Source organism: Chiloscyllium punctatum, chromosome 1 (assembly GCF_047496795.1).
Source record: "Chiloscyllium punctatum isolate Juve2018m chromosome 1, sChiPun1.3, whole genome shotgun sequence".
In the NCBI taxonomy this organism is placed as follows: Eukaryota; Metazoa; Chordata; class Chondrichthyes; order Orectolobiformes; family Hemiscylliidae; genus Chiloscyllium; species Chiloscyllium punctatum.
This window is the reverse complement of record NC_092739.1, coordinates 91,789,164-91,813,470: the sequence shown is the minus strand read 5'-3', so window position 1 is coordinate 91,813,470 and position 24,307 is coordinate 91,789,164. Positions and strand designations below refer to the sequence as shown.

The window sequence follows — 24,307 nt, the reverse complement described above, 5'->3', positions numbered from 1 at the left end:
ACTTTGAAAATGCAATCCTTTGAACATGTCCAGAACCAACTTTAAGCTCAAACTTTAAAGTGTAGTGATACAATCCCCATTTTCAAACTACAAATGCTTATTGAACGCCAGAAGATTTGGATTTGTTTTGCATTTTGAATTTCAAAAACACAAATAATTGCTGCTATTCATATGAGGATGCCTTTTATTGTTTTTGAATTCTGATTTTCCATAATACTGTTTCTGTTAATCATCAATTTTAATTTTTACACAATACTTTGATGCTATAGAGGTTTTTTATTTTTCTTTAGATGCCATGTGTAGGTGGATAGAATTACTTTTCCTTGTTACCTACTTGTTCCTGTGAATTACATGAGCTTGTAACTGGGTCACTGAATATTTTCATGCAAATTATTTGGTGTAATCTGAAGGTTAGTAGAGGATGTGCAAAACCACAGGTGCCTTGGAAAAGATGAAAAAGTTGTATATTTGCACATTTATTGTTTGTCATGATCAGCCGATGTTTGAAGTATGTCTTCTTTTTTGTGGAACAATGATGTGTAGAGGGACGTTATATTCCTGTGTCACTCTGAAGTAATAAAGTGGGCTGTTCTTGAATAAACACACATTGAAAACATTGCCTGTATGTATGTAGAACAACTTGTACTTATGGTTGTTCAGTCTATGATCAGTAAATAAATGCAGGTTTGGAAGCATTGCAAGTGACTTGAAATGGATTTTTATCTGTTAGTACATTGCCCTCTCTTATTGTCTTCTATTACTGCTGAATTACTTACTCCTGTTTTTTGCACTTACCTTCCCCACTCTCAGGTTCTCACACATCCTCATCCTTCCTTTGTCGCAAACGATATGATGTAAACTCCCAAACTGTGTCAGTATAATTTTCTAACTGGCTGCCTAAACATCTGCAGAAACAATTTGCCCTATTTCTAATTTTTATGCCTGTTTCTCAAGAGTAACATTTTCGTAGCTTTTTTGAGATTGGAAATTTGCAATGTACAGAAAGAAGAAAGGCCATTTATATGGTGACGCAGCATGTTCTGAGAATATCCAACTTTACAACCTGTCCTTTGAGAGAGAAATCCAGTAGCCATTTGACATGCAAAGTCCCATTAATGGCAAATGAGTGGTTAAGTTTTAAAAGTCAGCCATTTCTGTGTATGCTGTGGGCCAGAATAGTAGCACCAAGTAAGTCTTTTTTTAACTATCAGTTGCTGGCTGGGTCAGAATTTGTTGTCCATTGTCATTGAGAAAGTGGTAGTGAGCCAGCACTTTGAACTATTGCATGTGCAGTGAACATTCAGAAGGCTGTTAGGAAGTGAGCTGCAGGTGGTGGATCACGGACTGTGAAGGAACGGTGTAGTTTTAGGTCTGGTCGTGCAAGGCTTGGAGGGGAACTTGCTAGGGTTCTCATTCATCTGCTCACTTTCTCTTTCCAGATGATAAAAATCACAGGTTTAAGTTGTTGCTGTATAGTTACTGAGTTTCTGCATGTATGATTATATATGGTAAATACTGCTGCCCGTCTGCATTGCTGGTGGAGAGAACGAATGTTGAATGCTGTAGTTCTGGTGACTATTCATTGGATTGCCTTCACCAAGCTAGTGAGCATAGAAAATAGGAATCAGTGTAGGCCATTCAGTTCATAAAGCCTGTTCTGCTATTCAGTACGATCATGGCTGATAATCTGTCTCAATGACATACTCTCGCTCTTCCACCTCAGAAGACACTTTCTGTGCTGTTGACCATATTCAGATTTATGGAAATCACACTCTGAAATTGGAGAGTATTTATTTATATGCCTGATTTGTGCTTTGTAGGTGATTGACAGTCTTTAGGGGGACAGAAAGTGAATTACTTGCTGCTACATTCCCATGCACTGACTTAATCTTGCTGCCATAGGCTGAAGCCCCATCCTCACTGGAACGTCGGAGGCTGAGAGCTCATCTTGTAGAGGTTCATAAAATCATGAGGGGCATGGATAAGGTAAGTAGACAAGGTCTTTCCCCTGGCATGAAGGAGTCTAGAACTAAAGGGCATAAGTTTAGGGTGAGAGGGGAAAGATTTAAAAGGGACCTAAAGGGCAACCTTTTCACGCAGAGGGTGGTGAGTGTATGGAATGAACTGCCAGAGGATGTGGCGGAGGCTGGTACAATTACAACATTTAAAAGGCATCTGGATGTGTATATGAATAGGAAAGGTTGGAGGAGTATGTGCCAAGTGCTGGCAAATAGGACTAAATTAATGACAACCACCAGGGTGTTAGGAGAATTTTTAAGAATATTAAAACATCTCAATAATATCTGAAAGACTGGCGAAGATGTCTAAGAATAGGAATGTTTTGCACTTGGGTCACACAAGTGGGGTAATCCCAGGGCAACAAGCAAACCTGCAGAAAAGCAACAGGGAAGCCGTGTTATAGGAAAATCGTGCGTTAGAGACAGTGCTTAAAGTGTTGGCCATATAATCTTGCTTTCGAAACAGTCCCCAATTTGTCAATCACAAATTTGTGATAATGAAAGGTGCATTATAGTAGAGGCTTTCAAGATGATTGGTGACCAAATAGGTGGTAATATATATTTGAGCTGAAAAATGTGTTGTTGGAAAAGCGCAGCAGGTCAGGCAGCATCAAAGGAGTAGGAGAATCGACGTTTCGGGCATAAGCCCTTCTGAAGACAGGCTTATGGTCGAAACGTCAATTCTCCTGCTCCTTGGATGCTGCCTGACCTGCTGCGCTTTTCCAGCAACACATTTTTCAGCTCTGATCTCCAGCATCTGCAGTCCTCACTTTCTCCTAGGTAATATACATTTACTGAGTACCAAAGGTCATGAATCTAAAATCATTGGAAAATGATCCAAAGAAGAGTTTTCTCTCAGCATTGTCAGGATCTGAAATACTGAACTATTTAGCTGAAAAGGTAAAGTTAAATGATTTGTGGATAATTTTAATTGGGAATTGCACAAGAACTTGAAGATAAGGGATTCACAGTGCTTTAGGGAAAATGGGAATGTGGGATTCAGCACCATTATTCTTAGAGGTCCAGAATAAGCATGATTGTCTGACTGGCTTTCTCTGTGCTGTAAATTTCCATGATTTCATAAATAAAACAGATCATTTGCAAAATTTGTAGCTTCCCTATTGCTTTTCTGCAGATATGCTTGTTGCCCTGGGATTGCCCCACTTGTGTGACCCAAGCGCAAAACATTCCTTATTCTTCGACATCCTCACCAGTCTTCTAGATATTATTGAGATGTTTTAATATTCTTAAAAATTCTCCTAACATCCTGGAGGTTGCCATTGACTAGAAATTGACCTGAACTAGCCATATGAACTAGCTGGCTACAAGAGTAATTCCGAGGAGGAATAGTTCACCACCTGACTCCCCAAAGACCATCCACTGTCTGCAAGGTACATGTCGAGAGTATAATGGATATAATGGAATATTGCCTGAATGAGTGCAGTATTACAGAAGCTTGAAACTGTTCAGGGCAAAGCAGCCCACTTAATTGGCCCCAGATTCACAAACATTCTCTCATTCCACCACCGATGCTCGGCAGCAGCATGTACCCATCTACAATATGCACTGCACAAATTCACCAAAGGTCTTTGACAGCACCACCCAATGGTACACTGTCTAGCAGGACAATGTCAGCGCTACATGGGAACACCACAATTAGCCAGTTCCCTTCCATGCCACACACAATCCTGATTTGGAAGTATATCGCTATTCCCTCAATGTTACAGAGGCAAAATTCTAAAACTCCCTACCTGAGGCATTGTGAGTGTACCAATGTCAAATGAACACAGACAGAAAAGGAACATATTTGAAGAAAATGAAAATATATGATTTATTAATCAGACAGTGCTGGTCCAGGATACCTTTAAGATTAAAATATAGGTGCAAATTGGCTTGAAGGAAAAGTGTAGTGGAAGGGTAAATAGATATTGCAGAAAAGAAACTGCAAAGCTCATTGCAAAGAGCTAAATCTTGGATTTAGACAGTACTAGTCAAGAATAATTGTAATACTTAACAAATTTAAGACCATTAACCTTAATGTATACTGTAATGTAAGCTGTAATGTCACCTATATAGTTTTGGAGGCATTGAAAGTTATATTGTGGTTCATTGCATTGGTATGGCGAAGCAAGGGTGTTATCACAAACATTGAGGAAAGTCTTATAATGAGTTGTAAGTTATTGAGTTCTGGGTGACAGACAATTGTTGATTACAGGCAAAATTTAATTCTAATTAACTGAAATTAATCCATAAACATCTACATTACTAAAATTGCTTTGCCAGAAGCAATCCACAATGAACAATGAAACTTTGCCCAGTTTCACCATTTCCTGTTTTCATGGAAACCACTAATGAGAAACATTACGAATAGTCAGTTCCTGCCTCAGTGTTCCTCACCAAAGGGATGTGTACATTTCCTGAAGTTGACATTTTCCACTCCCATCCTGCAAGTAAAATCTTTTGTTCATTAACCAAAGTCTGTTTTTTGAAATATGTGCACGCTTATTATCTCAACATTTTATGATTACGGAGCAGTTATGTTCTGTTCATCCAGGTGAGGATATTGGTTTGATTTTGCTCGATCTGTTTTGAAGTTCATAACTTAATTGCATGAATCAAAGCGATTTGAATTTTTTAATCACTGAAATATTACTCGCATGAAATACATATTTGGTAGCGTGGTCATAAAGCACTATCCGAGAGGCTTGACATTGGCCTTAAAAGTTTTCCAACTTCTTAATGATTGGTTAAAAATGCAGGGCTGTAATAGGGTCTCTAAAGTTGACCCTGGCCCTTAACTTCGTGGGAATTTGATCACCATTTTTGCTCGGCCTGTATTCAGAGGTTTGTGTGGGAAATCTTGCCATTCTGCTTTAAAGAAGGAAGGGACAAATAATACTAATGAAAAATTTGCAGCAACAGGAAAAGAGTTTTAAAAAAAAACTGGGAAGGAATACTGTGCACTTCACGTATGATCTGTTGCTATAAAACAAAATTTTAACAAATCATTTAAAAAATATCGCTACATTTTTAGTATAACTTTTTTTAATGCCGCAGAATGAGCCATTCCATCCAGCAGAATTTTGTTTTTAACTACCATCTTTACTTTTTAAAATACTCCGAGTTCTAAAAATTGAAGATATTTTCAAAGTAATTTTCTAATTCTTTAATGCTAAAGAGTGAAAGTACAATTAACTGGATAGATTTATAGAATGTTTTTATCTTAGAATAAACTATAATAATTGAAATCCTGTTCTGAAATCAGTGCAAAAGTTATTATTAGAACAGGTTAAATTTTGTTCTTTGGGCTGTTTGTAGAGTGTAATTGTGCTCAACAGAGCTACAATATGGCTGCTTGCCTGCAAAGAGTTCATGAATTGTCAGTAATATTAAAGAAAATGTTTACAATGGCTAATCTTTCAACAAAAATAGAACTTTATTTCTGTCAATCAAGCTATTGATTGGCTCACAAACCTACGTTCTCAGACTAATGTGACCATTTACTCATTAAGTCAATTCTTTTGGGGATCAAATCATTTTTAAGCTTTAATGGCACAATCCCCACTGTTGAGAACATGGGTCACATGTTGCATTGTTATTTTGCCATTCATAAATCATCACAGTTCAGCAAATACGAAAATATTAAGACAAGAATATATTGGAAATATATTTAAAATTGATCATCAGACCACTAAATCTACAAAAACTTGTACTTTTTTTACAAAAGGACAGATCTCTGCATTTCTGAACAGAGATTCTATTCAGGCCTCCTCCGGAAGCCAGACTTCCATTCTGACAGTTCTTTTGTCGTGCAAAGCTATCAGATGAAGGGAAGCTGAGTGGCTCCTTTATACAGCAGTCAGCTGCTGTATTTTTACATGCAGAAGTCCTGAAATCCAATTTCACAACTATTGCCAAAGTGCACGTAGAGAGGCAAAGTAGGACGTTAGGGTGCTGAAAGTGTCAGGTGCATAGTGTGCCAGGTAAGTGATGATGTGGGTAGACATCAGATGATTATGCTGCAAGGTAAGTAGAATGTCACATAGTTAGGATGAAAAGGGTAGATGAATAGGAGATAGGGTGCCAGGTAATAGGGTACCAACTGGAAGCAGGCTGGGAGATAGTTAGTTAGTTGGATTTGAACCAGTGGAGGGGAAAGTAAAGGATAGGGATGGGACAGATCATCAAAATAATTTGAATTTTTTGATTAAATTGGAGACTTTCAGAAGATTCCAAGTGTAGAGGATTTGCCCAGCAGAATCTTCCATTTCCAGGGCAGTTATTTTGGAGTATACAGTGCTGGGGATTCCACAGGGTTGCCATGTGCAAATCTGATTTACACTGAAATGGCAACCGTCTGGCCGTTGGAAACTTCAACCTAATATCTTTTTCAGTAAATTCAAAAGCAATGCACTGATGAAATCCATTGTTATCACCCTGAAGTTATACCTGTTTTGCTACTTTGGTATAAAATTTATCCTTATAGTTTAGAATAATATTCTGACATTCTTTAGTATAGATTTTTTTAAGAAAAAATCTTGCATGAATAGCTGAATAGGTCAAAAGTATTGGAAAACAGTTATGATTCTCCAGCTGTTCAGCATTCTAAACTGGGAAGAGTTCCATGAGTTTTGTTTTAGTCTTGTGTCATTAATAAATTTCAAGTAAGCCAATTCATTGACCTTAGAATTCTACGTTATTGCGGGGGGGGGGGGGGGGGGGTAAGAAGAGTTAGAAGAACAGCCTAAAGTTCCTTCAACTCATGCTATCCATTGAACTTTGCTGCAAGTTTGCTTGTGTGGAGTACTGAAGCAGAAAGTCTTTCTACAGGCAGGAGGATCTGTAGTAAAATGACATCGATTAGCAAAAGAACTGCAGGGAAGAGCAGTTATTTAGGATCTAGAATGGCATTGCTTCGAAGGTGGTGAACACATTCAATAGTAAATTCCAAAGGCGACTTGAATATATACACTAAAAGTACCCATCATTAGGTCTGTAAGGAAAACTTAAAAAGGAACACTTTTCACAGTGGCAAGGTGTTCCACGGTGCTTTTCAGCTGAAAATTATTTTTGAGATATAATACTTATTGTAATGTAGAACAGCAACATGGGAGCTGGATGGTCTTCAATGCTGTATGATGGATCAGCACTTAATTGCAACAACTCCGTAGTGTAGACTTTGGTTGTTTGGCAAATAGGGGAATGTTAGACCCAGTGTCCTGATCATACTTATCCCTTCACAGAGAGATTCCGGTCATTATCAGATTGGTGTTTCATGCAACGTTCTAACAGGCTACTGTGATCTTTTTGTTTATTCTTTAATGAGATGTTGGCTTGCTAGACCATTTCAGAAAATCAGTAAATCATTGTGGGCCTGGAATCACATTTAGACCAAGCCAGGTAAGAATGGCAGATTTCCTTCCCTAAAGCACGTTAGTGAACCGGATGAGATTTTACAACAATTGACAACAGTTTCCTGGCTACTGTTAGATTAGTGTCCATAAATTCCTTGAGGGTATGCATTTAGTAATGTTGGGTGGTCCAGAGATGTTTGAGAGGAGTTTTCAGTTGAGAATTACTGTGTTAATTGGTTCAATCTGAAAAGAGTAAAATAAGGGATTTGAAAAGTTTTCAAATGTAAAGTGCACATAGTTTTTTCATGAAATAAAATTGAAACTAAATTAGGTCAACCGCTGGTAATAAATTCTGTCTTTTTACATGTTGAAACAATAGGCTATAAAGGACAAGAACTCAAGAAAATGTACGGATTTTACAACATCAACAAATGCTGTGTACCAGTTGTCAAGCTGCTGGTTGGCATTCTTCTTCTGATGCCTCAAGGCCTTTCACTGGTTTGTCCTTCTGTTTGTCAGCGTTGTTCAAGGACTCTAGTTCAGTGCTGCAACTTAGGTTTCACATCAGTTCCTCGGAATTTTGCAAAGACCACTTCAGTTATTTACCTTAGCAGGAATAACATTTCTAATGTAACGCCTGAGGATTTAGAAGGATTTAACAGACTGTCATCACTTTTCCTTGATAACAGCGGTCTCGTTGATATACATCCTCAAGCTTTTATTAGTCTCACAAATTTGTATTACTTGTATTTGAATAACAACCGGATACAGTATATCAAGCAAGGGATATTTGGAAGCCTTTCAAAACTTCGATACTTATACCTACAACGCAATCACATTCTTTCTATTCCAAGAAGATTATTTTCTGATTTGACTGCCCTTCAATACTTACAACTTGAAGGAAACTCCCTTCGTGTGCTCAGCAATGGAATGTTCATTGGTTTAATGAGTCTTCATACACTGAATCTTGCGAACAACAGAATTTCCTGGGTATCTAATTCCTCTTTTAATCAGCTTGCACGACTGGAGTTTCTCAATCTACAGAGCAACTACTTAACGTGGATCCCGTCAAATACTTTCATTCAGCTTAAGATCCTTAAAAGCCTTATCTTATCCAATAATCCAATAAAGTTGATCCATGCTAATTCATTTAATGGATTAGGAAGTCTCAAATATCTTTACCTTGGTAATTCCAGAATAAAATCCATAGCAAAAGATGGCTTTACTGCAATGAAGAGCTTAATACACTTAACACTAAGTAACAACAGCATAATTCGCATTAATTCTGATGCTTTTAAAATATTGCATTTTGGGTATTTGAGGCTTGACCATAATAATATATCATTTATTGAGCCTGATGCATTTGAAGAAATGGCAACAACTTTGAAAATTCTGCAATTGGCCAATAACCGTCTTGCAAATTTGCTTCCTGAGGTTCTGAGACCATTGGTCTCGCTAAATCGTTTAATAATAAATGGCAATCCCTGGGAGTGCAACTGTAACTTGCTCAGTTTGCATAGATGGCTCTTGTCATCCTCTTTGAGGTTAAATATTCGTTGTCACAGTCCATCCCAGCTGCGTGGTAAATCCTTGCATTATGTCAGTGTAAATGAAGTTAGTGGATGTAATAACAGTTTAGTATCTTTAGGATTAGATACTGAAAAGAGATCTCCAACTACTAGCCGACTGTTAACCTCATTAAAAACAGATACCTCAAATATTCATTTCAAGTCGGAGCGCAATTCTGTAACAGTGCAAGATTTTAGAGAAGCAGTATTTGCCACAGAAGACACACAGCAGTACACAAGCATGCTTCCAGGGCAATTATCAATGGCAAATGAACCTGTAAATTTAACTACATTTGCAGCTTCTGATATGGCATCGATTTCAATCAAACCTTTGTTCATCTGTGAACAAAATTTAGAAAAGTTGAACCAAGCCTTTGACATACTCTTGGTCTTTTTCATCTTGGCCTGTGCAGCAGTTTTATTCCTGATATATAAAGTTCAACAGCTGCATAAGAAACTCAAGGATACTGAGGCAGAAGGAGACAATGTCCTAGAGTATTACGGTGTGTATCCATATGCAAGGTATTATGTGACAGACTCAGTCCAGGTTATACATCCCGAACCTGTGACAAATCCAGATGTGGACCAGACCAGTATCCTAAAGATAGCAGACCCTACTGAACAAGCTGAAGTTATTCTCTTTGAGCACTCAGTTTTATGATTATGATCATATCTACAATGTACACTGAATAGAAAGTTATCATTTATAGGCAATAGATTTTGATTTTGATCAGTTTAATTAGAGTTTAAACTGTGTATATATAATTTGTCATCCTACAAGAAACCCCTGTGCAGAACAATCTGTTAATAAAATACGTATTTTTATGCAAGTCGACCAGCAAAACGTCACCAAGTTTTTTTTTCTGAAATATCAAAACAGACCCTGGGGTTCAACTGATCGATGTGGACCAGGTAACCTAAATTAATCTAGTCCCATTTGCCAGCATTTGGCCCATATCCCTCTAAACTCTTCCTATTCATGTACCCATCCAGAAGTATTTGTATCAGTCTCCACCACTTCCTCTGGCATCACTCTCTCTGTGAAAAAGTTGTTTCTTACATCCCTTTTAAATCTTTCCCCTCTCACCTTAAACCTGTGCCCTGTAGTTTTGGACTCCTGTGCCCTGGGAAAAAGGCCTTAACTATTTACCCTATCCATGCCCTTCATGACTTTATAAATCTCTTCTAGGTCGCCCCTCAGCCTTTGTGCTCCAGGGAAAATAGCCCTAGCCTCTCCTTATAAAACCCTCCAACCCTGACAATATTCTTGTAAGTCTTTTCTGAACCCTTTCAAGTTTCACAACAACATTCATTTGCAGGGAGACCAGAATTGAACACAGTATTCTAAAAGTGGTGGTGGGTGCACTATCCTGGATGCCAGCCTATGAGTTCTCTTACTCAGTTCTGGCCTAGTGGGTCTTTTTTGCTGTCATGAGTCCGCTTACCAGCAGCAACTACAATGGCTTGTTGGTCCGGATACTAAAGAAAATGTTAACTGTTTGGCCGACGATTGGCTTTGTTTTGGGTTTTTGCTGTGGGCTGACCTATCCCTCTGTTCAGGATATGTCTGAGTGAGGCTTATGCAATTGCTGTTATTCAAGTAGTGCCCACCAAGCTGGGGAAGGTGTCCACTTCTAATTGCATGCCTTGTTCAGGAAGTTATGAAAAATAACCTGAATTTTTAAAAATCTCAGCACATGGATATCTTTTAACAGCTGCAATAGAGTATAGGTAATATGCATTTATAATTTAGTGAATGTGAAGTATTCAATTGGTGACATTCCAAATGTTTAGTGGATTTGTTCCTTACATTACAAATAATGACCATGTATTGTTCGTAAACAATAAATATCCTATGAAGAAATGTTTTGTGCTGAATCCTTGGGTTCTTATTCATGTTATGATAGTGCACTTATGCATCCACGTCAATACCATGTTTTAGTCTGTCATGTTAGTAGTAGAAAGAGCTACACTTTAAGAGATACCCTTTGAGATTTTACTGGACATGTATTACAAATTGGTCATTTTAAATTATAAAAATACCAGAAGAATAATTGAGTTAGGATGCCAAACATCTGAGATTCCAGTGTATATAGCATAGTCATATCAAATACAATGGTGCTATTATAACCATGGTTCCTTGGAAGTCTGTGATTAATACATCAAAATATAAAGCAGAATATCTGAAGAAAATAGTTGAAGTGAATCAATGTTTCACATTTATGATTCATTTTATATTATAACTAAAAAGACTTTCTTCTAATCTAGCCTGTATTCTGGCACTGCTTTTTGACTTTAGAAAAGGCAGCAGCTGATGCTATCAATCTATTGTCATAAATATGAATTAAGCAGAGCACATTATGCAGATTGTTTCTGTCCCATGTATTGTTTATGCTTGTTCTACAACCATAAACTAGTCAAAGACGTTGTTCTCATCTTTGCTTTGAGTCATCTTTTCCAAACTTCATGAGCCTTAGGATCACTATAATGGTACTTGTTTGATCAGTTAATCCCAATTTAGCCCACTCCACTAAATATCTGTTGAACAAACACCAGAATTCAGGAGAAACTCAGCAGGTCTGGCAGCATCTGTGGAGAGATCAACAGTTAATATTTTGAGTCTGGTGTGATGATTCCTCTGGACTGTAAAATATAGAGGCAAATGAATTTGTCCTGTTATCAGCAGACCAGTGCAATCCATTTACATTTTTTGTTTGTTCCTCCATTAACAAAGCTTTTGTCTTTTGCATTGACCTCTGCCTTTGTAAAAACTACAAAGAAATTTTCCAACACCTTTCAGTTCTGAACAAGAGTCATACCAGACTTGAAACATTAACCGTTTCTCTCTCCAAAGTTGCTGCCAGACTACTGATTTTCTCCAGCATTCGGTGTTTGTTTCAGATTTCCAGTGTCTGCAGTATTTTAGCTTTATTTAAATGTATGTTTAATTTTTTTCACCTTTAATATTTTGTGTAAAATTTGTTAGGCAGGTGTTTAACTCCAGGAGTTAATTCAAACTCACTAATTAAAATCAGGGAATGCCCATATAGAACAGAGATAAGGCAGACTTTATTTTCTCACAGAGGGGATTGAGAGTTTTTGTGAGTGTCCTCCTGAAAAGTGATGAAAGCAAAGTCCTTGAATATTTTTAAGACAGATTAGATAGATTCTTGTTAGGCAAGGTTATCATGGGTAAGCAAGACTATTGTTTTGAAATTCCAATCAGATCAATCGGAATACTGATTGGTGGAGCACACACGAGGTGCTGAATGGCCTACTCCAGTGACTGGATCATAGGTCAATTTGCTTTTCCAGTTGATTACAATATTGTCCTGGATTTTTAGAATTACTGAGGGTAATGTTTACTGACAATGTATCTGTCATGTACTCTTCAAACAATGGTTTAAATTCAAACAAGATTCATCTCTGTTGTTATCCATATAAAGATGAGTAGATCTTTTTGAATACTATTGTATAGCACTTCTAAAATTGTTTTCCAGTTAGCTTATGTTTCATAACGCATTACATGTTAATAATGCACAACTTCTATGCATTTATTAGCATTTTACTGAGAAGTGATTTTATTTTATCTTTCTGGCGAGCTCTGTATTTAGTTTTTAACATGATGTGGATATTATCATCATTATGAATAGGGAGTTAACATTTATGAAGTTCAAAGTGGTTAGTTTTGGATTTGATGTCCAAATTTGGTAGCTATCTTTGCCTTTTAAAAAGAGTTATTTTCAAAATGTCTGCATCCCTCTTTACTTTCACTGAATGCACATTGTTATTTGAAAATATGTTTAAAAGGCTCCTGATGTCAACATCCAGGAGGGAAAGGCTGCAAGTGGATTTGTTGTGAATGTGTGTGCTGAAAGAGATTTATCATATGCCAGATGATTTCAATCAATCTGTTGGCTCCGTCAGTGTGGTTCACTACAGTGATGTCACCCTCAGGACTATGTTTGAACTAGTTGTCTGCAGAAAGGGAAAGTGATTGATTCAAACCACTTTATGGGTTTTTTTTGCAGGCAAAGTTGTTGATTTGTCAGCTGGTGTTTTCAGACAGTCTTGCTGAATTTTGTGTTTGCAGTGAAAAAAATTATGTTTTTAGAAGTAAAATTAATAGAATTTTATTTTAATGGGCTTTTCACATTATATTTACATCAAGTCCTTTTCTTGACTAATCCATAAGAAGTGGATTTGGACTCTGTCTAAATTGTAATCCAAATCCTTATGTCTCTTGATGATGACATACTGGAATATTGTGTGTAGCTTTACTCTCCTTATGTGAGGAAGGATGTTGCTGCTATAAGAGAGAGCAGCAAAAGTTTACCAGTCTGATTCCGAGATGGTGGCACTGATATGAGGATGGGTTGAATCAATTACATATTAATATCAAAGACAGGAGCAGGGTAGGCTGTTCGACCTCTCAAGCCTACTCTACCGTTCAATATGATCATGGCTGATCATCAAGTTCAATACCCGAATGCCGCCCTCCACCTATATCCCTGGATCGCTTTAGTCATGAGCTGTATTTACCTCAGTGTTTTGACCTCAACCGCTTTCTATGGTCGTGAATTCCACAGGCTCACCACTCTAGATGAAAGAAGTTCTTTTCATCTCAGGCCTAAAACCTTTATCCCTTATCCATAAACTATGATTCCAATTGCATTCACTGGACCTCAGAAGACTAAGGGAAGATTCTCTCAGAAACCTATAAAATTCTAACAGGGCAGCACGTTGGCTCAGTGATAAACACTGCTGCCTCACAGCACCAGGAACCCAAGTTCGATTCCAGCCTCAGGCAACTGTGGGGAGTTTGCACATTCTCCCCATGTGCTCCATAGAACATAGACCTTACAGTGCAGTACAGGCCCTTTGGTCCTCGATGTTGCTCCAACCTGTGGAACCAATCTGATGCCCATCCATCCTATACTACTCCATAATCATCCATATGTTTATCCAATGACCATTTAAACATACTTTGTTGGCGAGTCTACTACTTTTGCAGGCAGGGTATTTCATGCCCCCTACTACTCTGAGTAAAGAAATTACCTCTGACATCTGTCCTATATCTATCACCCCTCAATTTAAAGCTATGTCCCCTCGTGCTAGCCATCATCATGAGAGGAAAAAGGCTCTCACTGTCCACCCTATCTAACCCTCTGATTATCTTATATGTCTCAATTAGGTCACCTCTCAACCTTCTCTCTAACGAAAACAGCCTCAAGTCCCTCATCCTTTTCTCATAAGACCTTCCCTCCATACCAGGCAACATCCTAGTAAATCGCCTGTGAACCCTTTCCAAAGCTTCCACATCCTTCCAATAATGCGGTGACCAGAATTGTATGCAGTACTCCAAGTGCAGCTGCACTAGAGTTTTGTACTGCTGCAACGTGACCTCATGGCTCTGAAACACAATCCCTCTACCAATAAAAGCTAACACACTGTCTGCCTTAACAACCCAATCAACCTGGGTGGCAACTTTCAGGGATCTCTGTACATGGACACCGAGATCTCTCTGCTTATTTACACTATCAAGAATCTTACCATTAGCCCAGTACTCTTTATTCCTGTTGCTCCTTCCACATTGAGTCACCTCGCCTTTTCTGCATTTAACTCTATTTGCCACCTCTCGGCCCAGCTTTGCAGCTTATTTATGTCCCTCTGTAACCAGCAACCCTCTTCAGTACTATCCACAACTCCACTGACCTTAATGTCATCTGCAAATTTACCAATCCATCCTTCTATACCCTTCTCCGACTCATTTATAAAAATGACAAACAGCAGTGGACCCAAAACAGATCCTTGCGGTGCACCACCTGTAACTGAACCCCAGGATGAACATTTCCCATCAACCACTACCCTCTGTCTTCTTTCAGCTAGCCAATTTATGATCCAAACCACAAAATCACCCTCAATCCCATGCCTCCATATTTTGTGCAATAACCTAACATGGGGAACCTTATCAAACACCATACTGAAATTCATATGCACCACATCAACCACTTTACCCTCATCCACCTGTTTGGTCACCTTCTCAAAGAACTCAATAAGGTTTGTGAGGCACCCTTCACAAAGCCGTGTTGATTATGCTTAATCATCTTATTCCTTTCTAGATGATGATAAATCCTTTCTCTTATAACTTTTTCCAACACTTTACCCACAACCGAAGTAAGGCTCACTGGTCTATAATTACCAGGGTTGTCTCTACTCCCCTTGTTGAACTAGGAAACAATATTTGCTATCCTGCAGTTTCTGGCACAATTCCTGTAGACAATGATGACATAAAGATCAAAACCAAATGCTCTGCAATCTCCTCCCTGGCTTCTTAGAGAATCCTAGGATAAATCCCATCCAGCCCAGGGGACTTATCTATTTTCACACTTTCCAGAATTGCTAACATCACCTCCTTGTGGACCTCAATCCCGTCTAATCTAGTAGCCTGTTACTCAATATTCTCCTTGACAGCATTGTCTTTTCCTGTGTGAATACTGATGAAAAATATTCATTTAGCCCTTCTCCTATCTTCTCGGACTCCACGCAAAACTTCCCACTACTGTCCTTTATTGACCCTAATCTTACTGTTGTCATTATTTTATTCCTGATATGCCTATAGAAAGCTTTACAGTTTTCCTTGATCCTACCTGCCAATAACTTCTCATGTCCCCTTATGACTCCTCTTAGTTCTCTCTTAAGGTCTTTCCTGGCTAGCTTGTAACTCTCAGGCGTCCCAACTGAGCTTTCATGTCTCATCCTAACATAAGCTGCATTCTTCCTCTTGACAAGGAATTCAACTTCTTTCGTAAACCACAGCTCTCTCGCTCGACCACCTCCTCCCTATCTGACAGGTACATACTTATCAAGGACATATAGTAGCTGTTCCTTGAATAAGTTCCACATTTCAATTGTGTCCAACCCTTGCTGCTTCCTTCCTCTTTCTATGCATCCTAAATCTTGCCCAATCACATCGCAATTGCCTTTCCCCCAGCTTATAACTCTTGCCCTGCAATAAATACCTATCCGTTTCCATTGCTAAAGTGAACATAACCGAATTCTGGTCACTATCGCTGAAGTGCTTATCTATCGCCAAATCTAATACCTGGCCTGGTTCATTACCCAGTACTAAATCTTGCCCCTTTTTGACCTGTCTACATACTGTGTGAGGAAACCCTCCTGCAAACATTGAACAAAAACTAACCCATCTAAGGTACTCGAACTATCGTATTTCCAGTCAATATTTGGAAAGTTAAAGTGTTCCATAACAACTACCCAGTTACGCTCGCTCCTATCAAGAATCACCTGTGCTATCCTTTCCTCTATGTCTCTGGAACTATTTGGAGGCCTATAGAAAACTCCCAACAGGATGACTTCTCCTTTCCTGTTTCTAATCTCAGCCCATACTACCTCAGTAGATGAGTCATAGAGAGATACTGCACTCAAACGGACCCCTCAGTCCAACCCATCTACGTCGACCAGATATCCCAATCCAATCTAGTCCCACCTGCTAGTACCCGGCCCATATCCCTCCAAATCCTTCCTATTCAAATACCCATCCAAATGCCTTTCAAATGTTGCAATTGTACCAGCCTCCACCACATCATCTGGCAGCACATTCCATACACATACCACCCTCTGCGTGAAAAAGTTGCCCCACATGTCTCTTTTATATCTTTCCCCTCTCTCCCTAAACCCATGCCCTCTAGTTCGGGACTCCTCCACCCCAGGGAAAAGACTTTGCCTATTTATCCTAGCCATGCCCCTCATAATTTTATAAACCTCTAAGGTCACCTCTCAGCCTCCGACGCTCCAGGGAAAACAGCCACAGCCTGTTCAGCCTCTCCCTATAGCTCAAATCCCCCAACCCTGGCAACATCCTTGTAAATCTTTTCTGAACCCTTTCAAGTTTCACAACATCTTTCCGATACAAAGGAGACCAGAATTGCATGAAATATTCCAACAGTGGCCTAACCAATGTCCTGTACAGCTGCAACATGACCTCCCAACTTCTGTACTCAATACTCTGACCAAAAGGAAAGTATACCAAATGCCTTCTTCACTATCCTATCTACCTGCAACTTCACTTTCAAGGAGCTATGAGCCTGCGCTCTAAGGTCTCTTTGTTCAGCAACACTCCCTAGCATTTTACCATTAAGTGTATAAGTCCTGCTCTGATTTGCTTTCCCAAAATGCAGCACCTCACATTTATTTGATTAAATCCATCTGCCACTTCTCAGCCCATTAGCCGATCTGATCAAGATCCTGTTGTAATGTGAGGTAACCTTCTTCGCTGTCCACTACATACCCAACTTTGATGTCATCTGCAAAGTTACTAACTGTACCTCTTATGCTCATTCCAAATCATTTATATAAAATGATGAAAAGTAAAGGATCCAACACTGATCCTTGTGGTCACAGGCCTCCAGTGTGAAAAACAACCTTCCACCACCACCCTCCGTCTTCTACCTTTGAGCCAGTTCTGTATCCAAATGGCTAGTTCTCCCTGTGTTCCGTGAGATCTAAGCAGTCTCCCATGGAGAGTCCTCAAACGTCCTTTCTGTCACAGTAAGACTGTCCTTGTGTAAGTCCACCGTCCCCGTCCCCGTCCCCGTCCCCGTCCCCGTCCCCGTCCCCGTCCCCGTCCCCGTCCCCCGTCCCCGTCCCCCGTCCCCCGTCCCCGTCCCCGTCCCCGTCCCCCGTCCCCGTCCCCGTCCCCGTCCCCGTCCCCGTCCCCCGTCCCCGTCCCCGTCCCCGTCCACCGTCCCCGTCCCCGTCCCCGTCCCCGTCCCCGTCCCCGTCCCCGTCCCCGTCCCCGTCCCCGTCCCCGTCCCCGTCCCCGTCCCCGTCCCCGTCCCCCGTCCCCACAACACACATACACACACATCTCCCTTACCATTTGTTCTGTTCTTACTGAAACATTTAAATGCTAGAACCTGCAACAACCATTCCTGTCCCTGCTCTATCCATTTCTCTGAAATGGCCACAACATCGAAGTCCCAGGTATTAACCCATGCTGCAAACCCACCTTATTCCGGATGATCCTGGTGTTGAAGCAGAAACACTTCAAACCACCTTCCTACTTGCTGGTGCACTCTTGTGACCTTGAAATCATTTTCTGACCTCGCTACTCTCAACCTACTGGACACTGGAACTACAGTTTAGGTTCCCATCCCCTGCTGAATTAGTCTAAACACCCCCGAAGAACATTAGCAAATTTTCCCCCCAAGATATTGGTACCCATCTGGTTCAGGTGCAGACCATCCTGTTTTTAGAGGTCCCACCTACCCCAGAATGAGTCCCAATTATCCAGGTCTCCCAAACCCTCCCTCCTGCATCGTCCTTGTAGCCACGTGTTCAACTCCACTGTCTCCCTATTCCTTGTCTAGCTAGCACATGGTATGGGTAACAAACAAAACTCTTTGTTCTAGCTCTAAGCTTCCACCCTAGCTCCCTGAATTTCTACCTTAAATCCCCATCCCCTTTCCTACCTATGTCATTAGTGCCTATCTGGTCCATGACTTGGGGCAGCTCCCCCTCCCCCTCAAGGATCCCAAAAGCACAATCTGAGACACCATGAACCCTGGCACCTGGGAGGCAATGCACCAATTGTGAGTCTCTCTCATTCCCACAAAACCTCCTATCTGTCCCCCTAACTATGGAGTCCCCAGTTACTAATGCTATGCTCCTCTCCTCGCTTCCCTCTGAGCAACAGGGACAGACTTTATGCCAGAGACCTGTACCCCATGGCTAACCCCAGGTAAGTTCCCATCACCTTCCCCCCCCCCCCCCCCCCCACCCCAAAACCCCAAAACCCCAAAACAGTATCCAAAACAGTGTACTTGTTACATGTTTCCTCACATAGTCCAAAGATGTGCAGGTTGGGTGGATTCACATGCTAAATTGCCCATAATGTTCAGAGATGTGCAGGCTAGGTGCATTGGCAATGGGAAATGCAGGGTTACAGGGATAGTATAGTGAGGTGGGTCTGGGTGGGATGCTTTGTGGAGGGTCGATGTGGATTTGATGGTCCGAATGGCCTGCTTCCACATTGCATTATACGATTCTATTCTATGACTATCCAGTGTAAGTGTAGGAAGAATGTCCCTGATGGCACCCAAGTCCAAAAGTATGGTTACAGTCTAAAGGTATGGGGTAAACTATTTCGCTCAATGATCAGCCATGATTATGGTAAATGCTGGTGTCTTTTTGTAATAACTTCGTGAGTAGTAGGCAGAGCTTAAGAAAACAACTTGTATATGCCAGTGTGTGTAGAGGCTTTGATAGTGCATATAATTGAGTTTGTAAATTCGTTCACTGAGCTGGTGTGGTTCACTGTAGACATTTCGTCACCTCACTAGGCGACCTCATCAGTGGTTCTTCAATGAAGTGTTGGTGGTCTATCCCGCCTGGTATTTGTGTGTATCTGTTTGTTGGTACTTCCGATTCTGTGTCTAAGTGGTTTGTATGTGGGCTCCAGTTGATTGATTGAGTTCTGGTTGGTGTGCCAGGCTTCAAGGAATTCTCTGGCGTGTCTCTATGTTGCCTATGCTATTGCTGGTTACATTTTCCCAATTGAATTTGTGTCCTTCGTTGTATGTGTGGTTGGAAATGAGAGATTACCGGTCGTGTCTGGCAGTGGCAAGATGATGTTCATGCACTAATATGGTCAGTTTCCTTCTTGTTTGTCCTGTGTAGTGCTTTTCAGTCCTTGCAGGGTATCTTGTAAATAACGTTTGTCCTGTTGGATGTGGGGAGCTGTTTGTGAGGAGCTGGTGAAGGACGTTTGCCAGTTTGTGAGCCATTAAGATTCCTAGGGGCCTGAGTTGGGTAGTCATTTCCAATATGCCTTTGGTATACGGTATGATCATTATCATGTCTGGTTGTGTAGTGTTTTCTTCTTTAAGCTTGTTGGCTAAGTATCAGAGGATAGTACTCTTGGGCTACCTGTTTTGTTTAGATCCCTTGAATAGGTGTTCCTGGTCTGCCTTCTGGAGTTCTGGGTTGCTGCACTGTGTCTTTGCTGGTTTGAGTAGTGTTCAAATCCAGTTTTGCTTGTGTGTCTTGCAGTGGTTGCTATTATAGTTCAGTAGCTGGTCTGTATGGGTGTTCTTCCTGTACACACTGGTCTGGAGTTCACTGGTAGGTGTGCATTCCACTTAATACATCCAGGAAGGGTGGTTTGCTGTTGTTTTCCTCTTCTTTAATGACATTTATTCCAGTAAGGATGTTGTTGATGTGGTTGTGGGTTTCTTCCAATTGTGTGCGTTTAGTGATTACAAAGGTATCATCTACATACCGGATCCAGAATTTAGGTTGGATGGTGGGGAGGGCTGTCCATTCTAAGCGTTGCTTCCACTATCAGTCCTAATATCAGTGACCCCATTGGTATACCATTGATTTGTCTATACACTTGTTCATTGAATGTAAAGTGAGTAATGAGGCATAGGTATAGTAGTTTTAACACGCTGTTCTTGTTGATGCTGCTGGTGTCGTTGGGTGACCTAGTAACTGTTTCATCCAATAAGGTGGCTTTGGTACTCTTGGCTGGGCTGATGTCTAGATGTGAAGAGCATTGTTACATCAAATGAAATAATTATTTCTTCCTCCTCTGCTGTGGTGTTTCTGATAATGTTAAAAAAATTCTTAGGAAGAGAGAATTCTGTTAGCTGTTTTGGTCTTGTTTCAATTGGGTCAATGTGACCATCCTAGCACAGGCAAAACAGAGACACGCGAGAGAATTCCTTGAAGCCTGGCACTCCAACTGGAACTCACTCAATCAACATATCGAACTGGACCCCATATGCAAACCACTCGGATACAGAACTGAAGTACCAAAAAAGACAGATACACATAAATACCAGGTGGGATAGATCCTCAACACTTTATCGAAGACGCACTAAGGATGTAATCTAGTGAGGCGACAAAACATCTGCAAAAAACCACACTAGCTTGGTGAACGAATCTATGACTTCATCCACAACCAGAGCTACAAATCTTTTTAAAAACTCTACAATTTAAAAAATTAAATTGCTGTAACTCTTCAAGATTCATTTTTGTGAGTATACATATCAAGAGATTAAATTTGATTAAAAGCATTCATACCCATCCAGTATATAGCAATGCTGTCTATGTGTTTATTTAAGAAAACTCAAAAATGTATGCTTCCTACAATTCTCACAAATGGAGTAAATGACAATTTAGCATCAACTCTTAATATCTTGGAAAAGTGACTGAGTAAGACTAGTTTTAATCTTTATTGATTATTATTATTATACATATTTCAAGGTGTGTTTTCTGCTGAAATATTTTACATTTTTCAGAGAACATTTTTCTAGCTATGCCTTTTGTTTTGCTTCAGAGCAGATTTCATATTGCATACTTTGTCGAAGTCATTGAATTTAAGCTGCATCCTGTTCTTTTACAGTCTTATTCAAGATAAGTTCTGTGGCATTATAAACATTTGTGTGGAAGCATTACATGATGTCCTGTCAGAGGATCCAGACACAGGAACTTACAAAGAGTAAGTAAGCAGTCCATGAATGTGAATTAATTTAAAATGATTGCAAATTATTTTATTGCATTAAATTTATTGGAAATTATATGATAGAATGGAAATGAAAACCAGACAATCTAAAATGACGCGTTGGTACTCAGACAGCAGATTCTAAATCTGCCCCTATACCTTAGGACTTTACTTTAGCTTCTGTATGAAATAACAACTGTAAATGTCCTGTTGCCTTGGTTCATTAATTTCCAGGCTATAAAGCTTGTAGTGAAACCATACTTCATGTTTAGGTTGGTTTTCAGAGATGATTCCTTCTGCCAATTCATCATGAACCCATTTATCCCAAGGGAGCATTAGGTATGTCACACTTTTATTTGAAAAGGCACATCCCAGTGATTGATTATGCCGCAGATGAGCTTGATTCTTACTGAAGAGCAAGCTTATTTGACAATTTTTGTAGTTGAGTTGTAAATTTCCTAAGAGTCCATATTGCTATATAGAACATTGTGACATTATTATTCATTTATTTTTATCTACTAGAATTTTTAAAAATTGTCATTTCTAGATTTGTGCTGTGAATAATGTTAAAATTTCCATCATATTAAGCGAAGTGTTGGGTTGTTTGCAATTTAATTTTGATCAACATAAATTTACAAGTATAAAAGGGGTTTTGTTTCCAGCATTTTGTTAAATTATAAAGCTATACATTGAGGCCTGGCTGATTATCACCAAGTGTTACACACAACAAAGGTTTAGAAATAGCAATATTGTTGTTTTGTCTAATTTCAGTGTCTTTCTACCTTGTCTTAAAATGTTTGCAAAATTCATGAAAATATTCAAAGACATAACTTTCCTCATATAAATTTCTTTATTCTTGCTGTTTCTATAATTAATCTATTAAGTGTAATTGGTGATAATGCAGATCATGTTTTTGGAAAACACAGATGTATTAGGTAGTGTCATGCCTTGATGCGGAAGTGTGTACTGTAAGTTCCACAAACCATCACAAAATGTATAAAATTCCAATGAGCCCCCTAAAATGGGCAATTTGACTGACTATTGTTCAGAACAAAAGCAATTCATGCCATGTCTTGTCAGTAACAGTGAAATAACTATTTATTGTAACACACTTATAAGACCAATGAAAGCGAAAATTGTGAACATGATGACGCTATTGTTTATGCAGTGGTGGATATTCTTCAATGCAGTGGTTGATCAGGTAGACCTGTCTTGTTTTAAGATTCTTTCTTTTCAGCTTTCTTGGTTTCTCTTGTCTTTTATCCCCAAACAGTGAAGAAGAAAGGGCAGGTTTGCAATGGAGGTGGGAATGGTAGTTGAAGATGAATTTTTCTGTCTGCAGGTCTAGAATTTTTAATGCATCCCAGAGTATTTCTACAGATCTTCTCATTGTCCTTCCTCTAAGTACGATAATGCATTGTCTAACTGTCTCAGTACTTTCAGTGTTGGGCTAGTCAAGTTGTAAGCGATTTGCTTTGTGGAAAGTATGCTTCTTCCTCCACCTCACTTGTGTTGTCTATCATCTCTATTGCTCTTAACAGCTAATATACGTTCTCTTTATTGTCGTCATCTCTGCTATGATTTTGCTTTACCATGTTTGGTTGTTCAAATTTCTAAATTTTTGCCTGTATGCTTCAAGAACTGACTCATATACACAGAATAGCCTTTTCTACTGTGCCATAATTCTTCAAAGGCCCATCTGACAGTGGTGCATACATTCCGCATGCTGCACCTATCAATTTGCTTTGTGTGGGCCATGTCTACTTTCCCATTAGCCACTTCATTTGTTTTACTGTTTTGTTAAATGGCATAAAAAATGTCTCCACATCCATTTCCTCTAATTTCATATTCTCTGTTTCTCTTGTCTTTTATCATGTCTGAAATTCAAGTTTTCTTAGCTCCATTTCTTGCTTTTTAATTTCATTTTCTACTTTTTTATTCCAAAGCACTTTGCTTTTCAATTTTACCTCTTTCTCATGTTCAAGCTGCTTTAACTATAATTGAATGCTTCCTCAGGTGACTCAACACTTGGTGTACCTAGTCATGCTGGTATTTCAAACAATTCCAGATGTTTTCCCACTATTTCTGCCACCTTAATCTTGGCAGTCATTTACACGTTAATTTATTTGCCAATTCAGCAATTTTAGCTTTTGTTACTTTCTGTTCTAACTGCACAATGGTTTTAGCTGCTTCTAATGTATTTGATCATGAGAAGTCTGTTACCACTCACACTAACTCATAATCTAACATACAATCTCACAAAATCCTTCAAAACACTCAGGCAATGAGCCTCCTAACACTTGTTATGATGAATGAGAAGAGTATAACAATGAACATGTCTCATTGTTCCACAAAGTATCACTAAATGTGTAAATATAAAGAAGTCCCAAAGAGACCACCAAAGTGACCAATTCACTTGACAGATTGTTTTTGTAATGAAACCTGGTGTAAAATTGCTGTTCATCAGTAACAGTAAAAACATTGTAACAGACACGACTTTAGCAACAGGAGAGAAAGGAAAGGATTTCTAATCTTCAACTGTGAAACTTAAACTATTCTCTTCAAAACCTACATTTACATGTACATAATCACAATTAATATAGACAGATAAATGGTTTACCATTACATGCTATGGTGGGGAAAATTAACCAAATTCTGAAAATCAGAATTATAAGACACAAAGCAGAACATTATTTTCTCTCAGTCCTTCTGATTTTCACAATGATGTTAGTGTTGTTTTTAAGGTGATGAGATGGCCTATCATAGTCTTAGAGGTTTAAAGCATAGAAAATGATTTGGATGCGAGCATAAGAGGTACAGTTAGTAAGTTTGCAGATGACA

The 24,307-nt window shown here is 39.4% G+C and overlaps 2 protein-coding genes across 3 annotated transcripts in view; both read left to right on the top strand.

The window, feature by feature from the left end:
* Positions 1-24,307, top strand: part of ipo11 (importin 11) — a 410,923-nt gene that overhangs the window by 290,526 nt on the left and 96,090 nt on the right. Inside the window, exon 27 of the mRNA XM_072570976.1 lies at positions 21,368-21,463. Coding sequence (XP_072427077.1) covers positions 21,368-21,463 — 96 coding nt within the window. The remainder of the gene's footprint in view (positions 1-21,367; positions 21,464-24,307) is intronic.
* LOC140477303 (uncharacterized) lies at positions 1,901-10,780 on the top strand. 2 transcript variants are annotated; one of them, XM_072570963.1, is made up of 2 exons: positions 1,901-1,986; positions 7,752-10,780. In XM_072570963.1, the coding sequence occupies exon 2, from the start codon at positions 7,778-7,780 to the stop codon at positions 9,599-9,601; it is 1,824 nt and encodes a 607-aa protein (XP_072427064.1). In that variant the 5' UTR covers positions 1,901-1,986; positions 7,752-7,777; the 3' UTR covers positions 9,602-10,780. The 2 variants fall into 2 exon arrangements, with proteins under 2 accessions (XP_072427064.1, XP_072427054.1); XM_072570953.1 differs by lacking the exon at positions 1,901-1,986 and adding an exon at positions 4,436-4,572.

Excerpts from the sequence above, each read along its gene's own strand:
- LOC140477303 (XM_072570953.1), top strand. The coding sequence starts at position 4,539 with ATGATTACGGAGCAGTTATGTTCTGTTCATCCAG. Across the intron at positions 4,573-7,751 it reads GTTATGTTCTGTTCATCCAG|GCTATAAAGGACAAGAACTC; the intron begins GTGAGGATATTG and ends TTGAAACAATAG.